Here is a 14569-nt window from a genome sequence, read left to right on the forward strand (position 1 = left end):
ATTAATAAAAATAGAAATAGCATAGGTATAAAATAAGCTTTAATCTTGTTTTATATTTTTTTATTAAATATATTATCACATATTCGATGTTAATGTTTGTATTTAAATGTAGGTGTGATTTCTGTTTTCCAATTTTAAGTATGATAATTATATTTTAATAGATGAGCAATTCTAATATCTCTAATTTTAATTTTTGTTTAAAAAGTAAAAGGAATGAGCAGTGGTATGCTTGTGGATAAGGGTACAAGTTAGGAGTAGGTATGGGATGAGATGGTCCCCGAGAAAGGCAACAACAACATCAGAATCAGCGATTCCCATTTATACGTCGCAATCCCACCCCCCAAACTGAGGAGTAGGATCTCCTACTTTTTGTCACCACAACATAGACTATGGATGCACCCTCCCCATTTTTGTAAGAAAATTCTTACTAATTCCACATTTCTATTTCAGATTCAGAAACTCCAAATTATTATTTCATAAAGGAGTAGTTTTTATAAGAAATAATATCTAATTTATTAAAATTAATAAAAAATAATTATATATTATAACTTGATAATGTATTTTAAAAATATTAATATTAATATTTTTAAAACTTGTATTGCTTTTTAAGTTTTATCCACACACTTTTTAAAGCATATTATTTGAGAAGCCAACAAAATTTAATCTCAAAATCGGGCTAAGTTACATGTAAAAAAGCTATAAACATGGATCAAACCCGTATCATTTAATTAGACCTGTATGAAAGACTGTAATAAATAATACTATATTTGCATTTTTCTCATACGTGGTCCATAGTTTAATTTAAACCGGACCCCACCTTATTTTATGCATATTTACACTAATTTTATTATACTTCCTGTGTAAGATAATATGTTTCTTTGGACGTCAATGTAGTAGTATTTTTTTACATTTAAAACAGTTGGTGTACGTATTCTTACTCTATATATATATATATATATATATATATATATATATATATAAAGTTTATGATATTTGATCCCTACATTTTTTTTATTTTGAATTTATTAGTGTAATATAATTTTTTACATGTGCCTATAGTTTCATACTATTAAGATAATGGTCACCTGAAGTCCTGAACCGAAGTCTTAATACCTTACTAAGTTATACTATAGAGACCTATAATATATAGAAATTATGGATTGCTACTCAACTCTACAGACTAAAACTAAATAAGTGAAAAATATAAAAACTAAAAATATAAAAAATATTATAGGCATGGAAATTCAAATAGATGAATCTGGTAAATATTACTTTTAATTAAGTTAACGAATTGGATGATAATTTGTCTTTCAAATTTTAGCTCAGTCATGTCCATGAATCATACACTATTTTTGGCCACAGGAAGAGAGAGATGTAAAATAGATTGAGTCATAACTCAACTCAATTATTCAAAACTTTGTCTCACTGATCAATTGAGTAATAACTCAATAAATTGTGTGAAATAAATATTATTAGTTGTAGCTGTAGTAGATGATGGTGTCAAGAAAAAGTTGCATTCTCACTTTCTACCGTCCCTTTTTCTTCAGGTCTTTTTTCACTTCAAAATCGATGGTAAAATTTGAAATCAAATAATCTCTTGTGGTATAGTTTACCATAGACAACATTGATTAACAAATAGATACAGATTATACATGATGACGGACACTTGATTTTGCCGTGAGGTTTACAAACCCATAATTTTAACACCCCATTCTACCTTTTAAAAAATAACACAAAACACCCCATTCACCACTCTACAACTTCCCTACTTTGCGTCTTCCACCTAACATAGGATAAGGAAATGAAAGATTTAAATAACCAGATTTGATGTGTATACATATATATAATCCCAGAGAGGGTTTTGTTTTTGGGTCGAAATCCCAGAGTGGGTTAACTTTGGACAGATGTGAGGAGACCAAATGAAAACTCTAGTCCAGCAAAATTTTGGGCTTTCACAATTTTTGTAGGTAGCCCACCAAACTGACACCTTAACAGACTTAAACTTTGCAGTCTGCATCTCTTTTTTACCAATTTAATAACAAACCATCCCATGACACCAAAAATTCCTCCCTCCATCGGAGAAATTTTCTGAACTTTTGCAACAAAATTTGGTCACCATATGTCTACATGATGCAGGATGAGAAAATACTTTCCACAAATCCTAAATGTGCACATTCATCATGAAGCAACATCTGCATTTAGCAACGAGTGAAATTTTTCAGTATTTTAAAACATTGATGGGAGCTAGAATGAATTTTGATATAAGTACATAATTACAGACCTTATGCCTACATGTCTTTAGTTGGTGAATGCAACTTCACTATAGTGGATCATTACCCAAGTTCTTAAGCCTGAGTTCCACAGCCTTAAGATCACGAAGATGTTGCAAGATTTCTTGAAGCAGATCCACTCCTTTCTCTCCACCATTCTGTATGGAACCCATGCAGTGTTGAAGAAACTCCTTATCTGTTTCAAGAGCTTGTAACCTCTCATAAACACGATCAACCTCATGTTCAATGGATGTCTTCATGCTATCCATTTCAAGCATAGGATCTAAGTTTTGCATATCAACTGATTCAGATTCCAATTGTCTCTCAAATGTGAATGTTTCTTCAGTCTCATTGTCAGCTGCATCTAAATATGGCAGTAGCTTCTTTGCCAAGGAACCCATTGTTCTTCTTGAAGAGTGTTTATCATCTGAAAACCCATTAGAATACTCATTCTCCTCTAGACTGATAAAGTTGCAGTTTTCATTTAAGTCTTTGTCACCATATATTGATGAATGCTCAATCAATTTGATGTCATCAAGCAATTCCTCATTATCTCCCAAAGAAATAATCTTTTCCTCTAATGCTTTGAGTTGCTCTAGAATGGATGCTCTCTCTTCCTCAAATTCTGCCAATGTATCATCAAGAGCACTTACATGCTTTACACAATCTATTGCCATCTCCTCCAAATTAGAAACTTTATCCTCAGTTGCATTCTTGTCATTGCCTTCATCATGGTTGAAAAAGCCATTATCTTCGTCCTTTGCCTCGCGGTTAAGATCAATGGATAGCTCATCAGTGTAGCCAGTATTGCTGCAAGAAGAAGAGGAGTCTCTACTTCTTACAGTTCCATCTTTCATTCTTCTTAGCACGCTTAATTTCTCTTTTGCTTCATATTCCATTACCTTCTGCCTGTACTCTTCCAATTCCTTCTCAAGTTCTTGCTTCTCTTTCTCCCTTTTCATCATTAACTCATTCAAAAGTTGCAACGCTTCCTGATCATACTCGGATTGTTCTTCCATCATCCTCTGGTATTGCAATGCTTCCATCTGCATTGCAGCCTTTTCCTCCTGCAGCCTTGTAATCATTGCCATTGTTTGGTTGGCAGCTACTGCTGATGCACTTCTCTCTTCTTCTAGCTCTTGATATACAGCACTTAGAGCCTTTCTTTCGGCTTTTAAAACTGTTTTTAACCTGTCAATTGTTAATACTGGATCTCCATATTCTACCTCACTTGCAACACTACCATCCACAGAATCATCTGCTCCTGATTCTCTTTTATGCAGGTCATGCAGGCCATCTACAAAACTAGGAGTCTCAGGAAGTTTATCTTCTTCTACTTCATATGACTCTGAGCACTTGGCTGGTTGATGGCTTGTTTCGTCATGATTTTTCTCAACCGAGATTGTTTTCTCAATCATTTCAGCATACTTGTGATCATTTGTACCTGCTTTACCTGAACCTGGATTGTTAATTTGATAATAGTTCAATTAAAGTATGAAGATGTTACATTGAAAAAAAAGAAAAAGAAATATTTTTTTCAAGAGTTAGCGCTTCACATTTAGAGAAGGTTAAAAAAAAAAATAGGGTACTAAGGTAAAACTTACAAAGATTATTCTGTGCAATGAATTCATCAAAGGCATTAAGAGCTTCAGTATCATACTCACTTGCTGAAGATTGATCTTCTGGTATGGTTTGGCATGAGCAGGCTGGGTCTTCTGATGGAGGCAGATTAACTGTGTGAGCAAGTATTGAAATCATAAATGTTTGTCATAATGCCAATCTCTCAAATAAAGTATGCTAAAATAAGTCTTTTTTATTCCCTACATATGCGATAATAATTCATATACTAGCTTATTAGAAGACATGAAACATCACAATTCATGCACTTCTTTGTACCCTGTGTATTTTCTGGTTCTTCAATAGCTGCTTCTATACTTTTGTCATCATTGGATAACCTTTGAGACTTTCTTAGATTATTCTGAGAAATAAATTCATCAAAGGCATTTTGAACTTCAGTATCATCATCACTTGATGAAGAAGATTCATCTTCTGCCATGCATTGACATGAGCAGGCAGGTTCTTCAGGAGGAGGCAGAGTAACTGTGTAATAAAAGGTTTAAGACATAAATGTTCAGGACATGATCTCTCGAGTAAAATATGCTAAAGTAAGTTATTTTTTCTACATTCATTTATCACTATTAAAAAACAAGTCAACTACTAGACATGAAACATAAATTTTGCAAAGGGATAATGTTTAATTCTTAAAATTCATGAGCTTCTTTGTACCTTGTAGCGTATTTTCTGGATCTTCCATACCAGCTTCTGCACTTTTGTCATCTTTGGATAAATTTTGAGACTTATTTAGATTATTCTGAGCAATGAATATGTCAAAGACATCTTCATCTTCATCGTCATCATCACTTGACGAAGATTCATCTTCTTGTGTGCTTTCATTTGAGCAGACCGGTTCTAGATATCGAGGCAGATCAACTGCATGACCAAAAACTTGTGATTCTTTATAATCAAGACTCACAACAAGCTTAATAAGATCATTCAACAGAAGCATGCTATGCTTTTTGTTTCTGACTTCAATAATAACAATAATATAAAGGAAATAGGAAATGTGAATGACACAAATTTGAATAGATAATGTTCAATAAATTCTACAAATCATTCACTTTCTTGTACCTTGTGTATTATCTCGTTCTTCAGCAGCTGCTTCAACACTGTTGTCATCGTTCACCGAAGTTTGAGCCCCTTCAGTAGTAATCCCTTGTGTATATACTTCAACTACTGAATTCTGTTCTGAAGTCATAGATTTTGCCAAGCTTTCAAGTTCTCTCATGCTTGTTTTCTCTGTATTCATATCAATTGTGAGTGATCCAACCCCTTCTAAGGTAATTGATTGTGCTTCAATTGGTGCCTCAGTAGCAAAGGTCTTTTGCTTCCTCTCTCCAAGATCCTCAGTAATAGAGTCTATTAACTTGACAGGTATCAAGCGATGGCTATCACAAACTTTAAAATTCTCGAAGTGCATATTGATGAATTCAAGTGATGTATCTTCCCAGAGTGAACCCTGCATGGTGGAAGTGAATTGACAAATAAAATTGTCGTCACCACTTCGATCCAGCTCTGTGATGATAAGATCATCATCCTTGTCATCTTTTTCTGCATCCTTTTCATCTGAATGCAAGTTTGAAACAGAACTTGAACGATCCTCAGCCACCTCTCTGAGGATAAAACTTTCAATATCAGAAAGTATCTGATGCTCATCTGCTACCCCTTCATCATCATCATGATCTTTCTCAAACTCAAGCTCTTTATCACCTTCTTTTTCATCATCTATTGCTTCTTCTACAATAAGTGACCCTTTACTTGGGTAGTCCTCATCACCCCAAGAAGGCTTCAATAGCAAATAAGAAGGGTAAAACTGGCTGTTCAAGCTCTCATTGCAGCAAGAGCACCTTCTTATGTTCTCTTCATTTTCTTGCTTTTCACGACTCACCCATGAAATGAAAGCAATCCTGCGTCTCATTGCAAAGGAGTTTTCATGATGGTTTGGTCGAGAGGCCAAACAATCCTCACACATGCTTTGTGTTTCTGCTAGTCTTCGATGATTTGAACAATAACCCAGCTTGGAAATCTCAGCTGCATGAGCCTCACACACAAGATCCTTGTGCAAATGTTTGTTCTTTTCTGACTGCAGTACATGATCAACCCTTGAACACCAAAGACATGGTGGTTGGAGACCAACCCATTTGGCAAATTTTGTGATGAGATAACTGAACAAAGAGTTGAGAAGAAGAAGTGCAATCAAGACCCATTCTAGAACTGCATACACTAGAATTACAACCACTTTGTTGGTGTTTCTATGCAACATGGTTGCAAACTTGTTGGTAGCCATTGATGTTACCTCTTTCCAACCTTTGTTGTGACTTGTGTGGTTGTGTGTGTTGTCACTGAGAGTCTGAGAAAGATATTGGGAAATAGGCAGAGGAAGGGAAACAAGGAAGGAGCACAATGGTACAAAAAAAGAATAGAAGAAAAGTATAGAGAACAGCAAAGAATGAGAAATTGGCAAGAGAAGCAGTGTCTGAGAAACGTGCTAGTGATTCAGTCACTGTATCAGTAATATGCATCATTAATAATTACCTTTAGACTAAAGTGGATCTCCGCAGTGACTTTGATCGTAATATTATATTTTATCTATGGTTGTTTCAGGGGCAGCCCGACATGATAATAACCTGGTAATATTGTTGCATGTATCTTCTTTTTTGATCTGTCGCACCATATTGTATTTGCTCGTATTCATTCATCCAAAGTGAATGCACACTTTGGGTTTGGAAAATTGGGAATGTGAGATCACATAAATGACGCATATTTTGTTTGGATGTGCAATGGTGTACACATCAAAGTAAGTAAAATTATTTTGACAAAGAAAATACCATCAATAACTTGACCGATCATAATAACAACAATAATATGTATTAAATTATAAGATTTTATTAAGTTGAATTTAAATTCTTTTATTAATAAAATATTTATGACAAAAAAAATAAAGAGTATAATAAATAATTTTATTAATTATTTAAATTCAGTTTTGAACTTAAGAGATTATGTAAACTGTCAGAACTCTTCACCGCTGACATAATCCTAAGCTTACAACAATGATAGTACTAACAATCAAACAAAACAAAAGTAAGTTGGGATAAAAACAAGATTTTCTCTTAAAATTGTCTGAAGCTTGAATTATGTATTTAATTTATTTCCCTTCTATTTGATTATCCAATGTTAGGAAAGACAGAAATAGTTAATATATAAATTTCAATACATATATAGAACTTTCACTTCACTGATGAGATTCACACATATGTAACCATCGTTCAAGACACAACCAAATGGCAGCAGAAAGTTAAAGAGAAATGTAAACTAGAAAAAGAAAAGAAAGAGAATTAATAAACAAACAGAAGACAGTCCTTGTTGTTCCATGAATTTGGCTAGGACCACTTCACGCGCAAGATGGTCCCCACCACCATCCATGAAAATGGCTAGTAGGTCATACATAAGTAATGTGTTACTTAAGGCCCTACTCGCATTAGCACTATTAAACATACGCTCTTAGCAACGGTATAAACTTTACGATTCATTATTCAATATAATTTTCTAAATAAATTATGTACTGATTTTCTTCTTAATCCCTCATCCTTTTTCACATTACTATCATTGATTCAATGAAGTTTCGGCTAAGGCTCTACATAATATTAGAGTATGGTTTTAATGAAATTATTACCTATTAGAGTACTTGTTCCCTAACATTCAAATTATTCAGCTAGGCTATTGCAATTTCAGTATTATATATACATAACTTTCTGATCATAAGTTTTATATTTACATTATGTATGAAACATCATAAGGAATCGTGGGTGACTTGGGATTCTTCTATTGAAAATTTTAAAGTTAAGGGAAGGAATGATGGAACAAGGGTGGCAACAGTGGTTGGAATGATGAAAAGGTTAAATTAGAAAGAAAAAGTGATTTGAAAGGAGGATAGGAATTAAATCAAATTGGGGACTGTGACAGTGATTTAAGGTCTTCTGTGTGAATAAAGATTGGAAATAATGTTATGTGGGATCACGGTCTTGCCTTCAACTTTTGCTTTTTAGGTCTCAGCTTTTTTTGGCTTTTGAAAAGTTCATTCCTGGATTTAAGATGCAAAGAGATCGTTAATGAAATAATCAACTGATACCTTAATGAAATTAGAGGATGGCGAGGACATCTTTAAGCCACGTTTACAAGCCGGGAACCATGATTAGAATTTTGTTAAATAGGGACATAAAATAACAATGACTCCCCCACATGAACCCGAAGCACCTCCCCTTCAGAGGTGAGATGGTTTTTGTTTTTTTCCGGTAAACCGGGTGAGATTAATTTAGTTACTATAAAGAATAAAGATTATGATCAAATAAATAATTACAGTTAAAATTATGTAATTTCGTGGTCCAACTTTTCGTGTGGGCTTTTAATAAATAACCACGTCCCTACCTGTTCACATTATGAAGATTTTGTTTTTTTGCACCATTCTTTTTACTAGTTGTACCACCTCTTTTATTGTCATTTTTACAGTTTAATTTTCAAAAATGTATTTAATGCTTTCCAAATTTTAATTTTTAGAAGTGGTTTTACATCTTCAAAAATTAAATTTTAGAAATCATTCATAAGTTACTTTCAAAATTTAATTTTAAAAGTGTTACATGCTTCTTAAAATTAGATTCTAAAAAGGAGCAGTGTGAATAACGAAAAAGAGTAACACAAATAGTAGTCACCTGATATTATTTACACTTTCCTTTTTACAAGCTATTTTTCTTTCTTTTTCGGCTGGGCATTTTTGTTATAGAGATTCCAACTCACATTTGGTGGCCACTGTATGGCCACTTACAAAATAAGACCTGATATTGACCAAAAATAAATAAATACATAAAATATGATATCATAGTTACCCTATCAGCCAAAATGTTAGGATGTGACTTATGATTATGAACAACGCTGCCAGTCAGCTCAGGGTAAAGGTTGTTTTTTATCAACAAATTTCTCGGTATATATAGGTTTCTATCTTCTAGTTTTGGTGCTCTATTGTGCCAAAGACGGTATAAAACATGTATGCCAATAAAATGTTCAGTCACATAATTAAAAGGGTAAAACAAAAGCCAATTTCACGATTGAAGTTTATCACAACAGTGAATGTACTATGCCACAATCATTTTGTCTAATAATATTCAAATAATCCAACATCAAGGAAAGAAATTGCTCTTTTGTATACGATTATGCAATTTTCGAACCACTATGATACCATTACCTACAGGCCCCACGTATGCAGCGTTTAAGGTAACTCCATTAGATATTAGGACCATACACAGCCTAACTTGAAAGCGGCTCAGATAATCATCAAAGTGCAGTCGAGCAATGTGTAGTACGGAAAGCTCTTTCATACAAACAAGTATGATCGCGAATATGCATCTATTATTTATGTATATATGAGGAAACTTCCGCATTTTATGATGCACATAACCATCATATTGGCACCTTAGACTTGCAGTAGTTTCTTTCTAGTGATCATTTGGGTTAATTCTATACTAGTTAGTATCCTCATGAGGCAACTATGCTGAACAGAGCAATCAAATATTTCTCATTTAGGATCTTCTTCATTATCAGATCCTTTGCTTCCTTTCTCTTCCATGAAGTTTTCATCCATCATAAACCTCCAGCTATCCCCTTCCTGTATTTCCCATTGTTTTTTCAGTTCATAAATAGCTTTGGATGCAGCAGAAGCAATGGCTGGGTTGCTATCTTCTGCCAGTCTCTGCAACACAAGCCAAAGGCATCAACTTTGCCAAAGGGAGAAAATTATGCTATATTGCCTGTCAAAAGTACTTCTTGGGATAAATCATAATTACCCACCTGCAACGCCCCCATCCCTGCATTTCCAAGAGTCCACATGGATGGTGCTGCTGCCAGTGCATTGGCTAGAGCTCGTCTAGAAACACAAAATAAAGAGCAGAAATGAAGATAAACAAGGGAGGAAAAGCATAGTAAGGTATTGATTAAGGTTAATTCATGCTTGTTCGTTATTTGGCAAACTGATTCTTTGAAAGACTAGTATCACAGGAAGCTTACCTAGTGCTGACATCAGGAGAACTAGAACACTCTACCAACAAAGATACACTTTGTTTACAGTCCATTGCATCGAGGTCTATAAGGGTTGTGATCAACAACTCAAGCTGCTCTCAGTAGGTAAGAGAGTGTAACTTCAATACTTAAATAATAGCTAGGACCAGACAGAAACTAAATAGAGAATCAAACCTCTTCAGGATCAGTGTAATCAATCCCATCTGCTTCGGAAAGTGCTGATGCCATACTCCAGTAAGCTTCCTGTACATTTTAAAATCTTACAATATGATTCCTGATTCAATTGATTTAGGGATATATATACACACAACAAAAACAGAATGGAACTGAAGGAAGACCTGAAGAGCAGCAATCCGTTCTGTGGTCACATCCCCAGGAAAGGAATTTGTGGTTTTTCCATTCTTTTCAAGCATTATTCGACCTATTACATTGTTTTCTGAAAGAGATCCTTTATCTCTGTGAAGAGGACTGCACACCAACATCATAAGAAACATTTTAGAGTTTACTATATATATATATATATATATATATATATATAAGCAGGCATTTGAAGTTACTTGACTTACAAGTTATACATCTTGCTCACCATCATGTCATGGATGTTTTTGATGAGCTGCAGAATTTACATAATAGAAAGTATTTTATTCCTTCGGATCTTAAAAAATTGGTATGATATTTTGATATAAGTTATGTTAACAGATTTATTATAGCACATGCAGAATAATGCCTGCGACAAGGGATCATAAACTGTTAACTATAAAAAAAGTTCCACAATGAACACTTGCAGAGCATAAAATATCACCTCCAGAGCCATAAGGGCATCTTCCATTGCACGTTGCTTAGCACGGAAGTCAGCAAGACGTAAATCAGCCTGACAGTTCAACAGTTATGTCAACAGGATTCATATGTTCTGGCTATTCATATGTATTTTAAATAATCAAAGACTCTTGGTTTTTATGACAAAAACTTGCAAAAGGAGCTAGTGATCCACATAAAGATCTACATAGGATAGGAATACATAGGAAACATCTATAAGAACAACAAATTTTACCAAGTCTGATGGGTAAAAAATTTCTAATCCAACGAGACATAGAGTTGAACTGAATAGAGGGATTAAAAAACTAAACTAAATGGTGTCAATAATAGTTTTTCTCAATCCCCCTCTTCTTCTACCGATGGGGCTGCCTACCATCTATTCTACTTTCTTAAATAAGGCTTTTGTAGGACTTCTCCAAGCATGCCTCTACCATTTTTTCTACAATAGTTACTATCTAACCTTCCCCCTAATGAATTCATTCCTCTTGTCTAGTATGAGCAAAATAAATAGTGATAGGCATATCAGCAAAATATGCAAGATAAATAACACATGATGCAAATTGAATCAGTGTCTCTTTTAAATCAAACTAATCACAGATATCATCTTTTAGATTAAAATTCAGAAATTAAAGATTAACAGATTTACCTCCAAGGCCCCATCACTCCAATGCTCATCGGCAGCACTTTTCAATCTGGACTGAGCTTTATCCTTCAATATCTGCAAAGCATATATTATAAAAAAAAGTAGTATTGTATCACTAGTTTGTACTCTTCATCTTCAACCAGAAAATTTAAAGATCTAGATGATACAGACAGTAGCAATACGATTAAGCCGGCTAGCTTTTTCCTTGACATCCCGGTCAATTTTCTCAGTGTCCTCTCTTGCTCGAGCTATCCAACAAAATAAAGAAAATGTAAATTGAAATTGACCATATAATGGGTGCATATGAATAAACCAATCTATAAAGGTGCATTTCTTGAACCTTACCTTCAGAAAAAGGAGGTCATACTATATAGGAAGAGAAGTTCAACATATATGTAGAGAAAGGATAATTACAATAAGTGATTGTCGTGATGGGATTATACTGTCTTATCAGCATCATTGAATTAAAGATGCTGGTTTGATACCCTTCCTATATCCTTTGACTTATTTGTTTCTTCCTTTCTTTTTTGTTGGGCACAAGGGAAGAGCAGGGACAAATGGGAGGATATTACTGTCCTAGGGTATGAAATACAGTGACTTGTAGTTTACATATTTGAAAAGTAATTATCTCTAAGTTCCAACAAAAACAATTGTTTCATTGGATGAAATAAGAGATACAAAGTTAAAGTACAACTCCTCGTTATGTAAATACTGTACAAGAGCTAACCATCAAGCTTGAGAAATTCGGTCCCAAGAAAAGCAACATCTTGGCGTGCACGAGCATCCAGCCTCATTATGCCACTGAGGGAAAAAAAATTAACAGTTATTCTGTGCTCCAGGACAACATTTTATTTCCGTGATGTTTCTTGAATGAGATATTTAATAGGGTACAATATCCAATTACATGAAATGAACAGATATTGAGGTGACAACCAATATTTAAGTCAGCTAGATACAATCCATGTTATAATTTCCCCATTCATGATCAAAAAACTATTTAGTTCAGTTAAATCATGGTTTGTTGAGTAATTGACTGGATAGTGATAACCAAACCATCCCCCAATTAAAGAATCTTTGTTCACAAATTTCTAACATACCTTTTAAAAAAAGTGGACTGATGAACAGTAGTGGAAGGACATTTTAAACAGAAATAGTATTGTTAGTATAAGACCAAAATCAGGTTACCGGCAGTACCGTGAGAGAAACTTTGCATCATTACAAACAAATCTACAAGCTTCAGCTAAGCCATGAACAGCAAGAGTGCCATCATTTTTCTCGTCTTTGGTATGTACTCTGTAAATACGAGGATCTCTAATATGTGAGCTTGAATCCTCAAATATTTAATTTTGATAAAATTGCATGCCATCATCAAAAAGATATGAAAGATAGATGCTAGTTTGACAGACAATAAAATTGGCAACCTAAAGGCAATAATTGTAACAGCAAAAAACTTTAACAGATGGATTATCATCTGTAGTTTAATTTTCTTACCTAGATAAATCAGAAACATCATCATATGCAGTAATACATTCTTTCTCTTCAGTATTATTTGCTCCTTTTGATTTACATGAGATAGAAGATTTCTTGGAGATCAAACCAACTGGCTTTGCATTGATGAACAAAAACCAGTTATTGAACAAGGTAGGTTTCTCTGTGTGTAGACATCTATGGTTCAGATGTACATGTTCCAGTCTATGACTTGACAGCTGTAATCTGTTGTTCCTTGTTGACAAGGAAAAATAATGTTTCTCGTGTGATATACAAAGAGCTGTTCTATTAGTCACAATAGGACTGCTTGAAATTTTGTTTACAATAAGTGCCATCAGAAAGTTCAAGAAAAGAATGAGACAGACACAGCCTTCATTGCACTTGAAATATCTCAATTCTGTAGCAAAGCAAATAAAAGAAAATAAAGTCATTTACATAGAAGCAAGGAGTGCTTTTCCGACCACAATTTTCCATTCTACAGCAGGCATATTACGAAAAAAAAAAAAAAAAAAAAAGGAATAGGATTTGTGTTCTGAAAAATACAGTTTGACAGTTGGTTGATGAAAAAGACAAAATAACCAGCAGTCCTTCAATGTTAATCATGACTGGATCATCATCATCATATTTGTGTTTATGTTAACATCAGACCTTAGACTGATTTTAAGCATCTAAAGCAATAATAAGTTTTTATCGGATAATAACATATTTATTACCTAAAAAATACAAAAATGTAATAAATACTTCCTGCCCCAACAAAAGTTCATTTTTATCTAGTTGCTTAAAATTAGCCTTAAGGGTTGATGTCAACATTTTCCGTATTATTATTTAATGAAAATCAAAACAGGCGTAAATAAACAAGCTTCATACATATTGTGTTAAAAATAAGTCAGACAGGTGAAATCTCATTTGCAGAGAATTATTTACGACAAAACAATCATAATGCAACCAACCAACTCTGGAAATTCAAATTCCAAAAAGAGCAGTCAATAGAGAGCATGCCTTCTTAGGTTATTCTTACGAATATCATTGCAAATGCAGTTCTGGTCTGGGTCATTTCATATATTTGATAATATTCAGCGCTATGCAATACTCTGCACCTAATACCCAACCTCATCAAAACGTTTCTGAAAAAAGAATATCTATTTAATAAAGTGGAATAGCTCAATTAGCTCTCTACATTACCCATAAATCAATCACCTTATTTCAAAGCAACGCCTTATTTGAAAAAAGTACAGGTGGTTAATTGAAGTCAAACAACTAGTGAAACCATGAAGCAGATCAAAATGCTGTTCAGTTCATCCTTTTTCAATTTCCTGAAGTAAATATTGAGCAGCATCAATACTGCAGTGACAACTCAATTCACTCACAATTGACATACCCAACAATTTTCAGCATCGCAAGAGGAACATACTGTATTGGAATTAGACAGATCACCATAGACAAAGAAGAAGAACTGTTCATTACATCAAAATGAGACAGTAAATGACAATTGACAAAAGCCATTAAGGAAAGTGCTAAAAATTAAGACAAAAAAAAAAAAGCAAAGGAAGGTGAGAACTTACTTATGGAAAAAAGAGAAGGGGAAAGAGGAGGGGGGGTAGGAACCAAGAGTTATAGTGGCTAAAGGTCATATCATAAATACATCACCCAGTGAAAGAGAGTGGAGAGT

At 33.9% G+C, this 14569-nt stretch overlaps 2 protein-coding genes across 16 annotated transcripts; both read right to left on the bottom strand.

The window, feature by feature from the left end:
* Nucleotides 1-2182: 2182 nt before the first annotated feature.
* Nucleotides 2183-6368, bottom strand: LOC113848288 (myosin-binding protein 2-like). Its single transcript, XM_027477742.1, has 5 exons — nucleotides 4959-6368; nucleotides 4557-4760; nucleotides 4167-4370; nucleotides 3935-4003; nucleotides 2183-3723 (listed from the first exon to the last, which is right to left on the bottom strand). The coding sequence occupies exons 1-5, from the start codon at nucleotides 6172-6174 to the stop codon at nucleotides 2321-2323; spliced, it is 3096 nt and encodes a 1031-aa protein (XP_027333543.1). The 5' UTR covers nucleotides 6175-6368; the 3' UTR covers nucleotides 2183-2320.
* Nucleotides 6369-8929: 2561 nt separating this feature from the next.
* On the bottom strand, nucleotides 8930-14569 carry LOC113845823 (senescence-associated protein AAF, chlorolplastic). 15 transcript variants are annotated; one of them, XM_027473437.1, is made up of 16 exons: nucleotides 14463-14506; nucleotides 14312-14353; nucleotides 14098-14213; nucleotides 13900-14024; nucleotides 12904-13297; nucleotides 12607-12705; nucleotides 12140-12213; nucleotides 11584-11660; nucleotides 11416-11487; nucleotides 10756-10824; nucleotides 10520-10566; nucleotides 10292-10421; nucleotides 10128-10196; nucleotides 9942-10045; nucleotides 9726-9801; nucleotides 9367-9627 (listed from the first exon to the last, which is right to left on the bottom strand). In XM_027473437.1, the coding sequence occupies exons 5-16, from the start codon at nucleotides 13233-13235 to the stop codon at nucleotides 9454-9456; spliced, it is 1323 nt and encodes a 440-aa protein (XP_027329238.1). In that variant the 5' UTR covers nucleotides 13236-13297; nucleotides 13900-14024; nucleotides 14098-14213; nucleotides 14312-14353; nucleotides 14463-14506; the 3' UTR covers nucleotides 9367-9453. The 15 variants fall into 15 exon arrangements, with proteins under 15 accessions (XP_027329241.1, XP_027329238.1, XP_027329236.1 ...); XM_027473435.1 differs by having other exon boundaries at nucleotides 13900-13997; nucleotides 14463-14503; XM_027473438.1 differs by lacking the exons at nucleotides 14098-14213; nucleotides 14312-14353 and having other exon boundaries at nucleotides 14459-14506.

This window comes from Abrus precatorius, unplaced genomic scaffold (genome assembly GCF_003935025.1).
Source record: "Abrus precatorius isolate BTA unplaced genomic scaffold, Abrus_2018 Scaffold8, whole genome shotgun sequence".
Lineage (NCBI taxonomy): Eukaryota > Viridiplantae > Streptophyta > Magnoliopsida > Fabales > Fabaceae > Abrus > Abrus precatorius.

Excerpts from the sequence above, each read along its gene's own strand:
- LOC113848288 (XM_027477742.1), bottom strand. The coding sequence starts at position 6,174 with ATGGCTACCAACAAGTTTGCAACCATGTTGCATAGAAACACCAACAAA. Across the intron at positions 4,371-4,556 it reads TCCAGAAAATACGCTACAAG|TTACTCTGCCTCCTCCTGAA; the intron begins GTACAAAGAAGC and ends TTTATTACACAG. Across the intron at positions 3,724-3,934 it reads AGAAGATCAATCTTCAGCAA|GTAAAGCAGGTACAAATGAT; the intron begins GTGAGTATGATA and ends ATCCAGGTTCAG.
- LOC113845823 (XM_027473440.1), bottom strand. The coding sequence starts at position 13,331 with ATGACTTTATTTTCTTTTATTTGCTTTGCTACAGAATTGAGATATTTC. Across the intron at positions 11,488-11,583 it reads GGCTTAATCGTATTGCTACT|ATATTGAAGGATAAAGCTCA; the intron begins GTCTGTATCATC and ends TATGCTTTGCAG. Across the intron at positions 10,825-11,415 it reads GGAGTGATGGGGCCTTGGAG|GCTGATTTACGTCTTGCTGA; the intron begins GTAAATCTGTTA and ends TTGAACTGTCAG.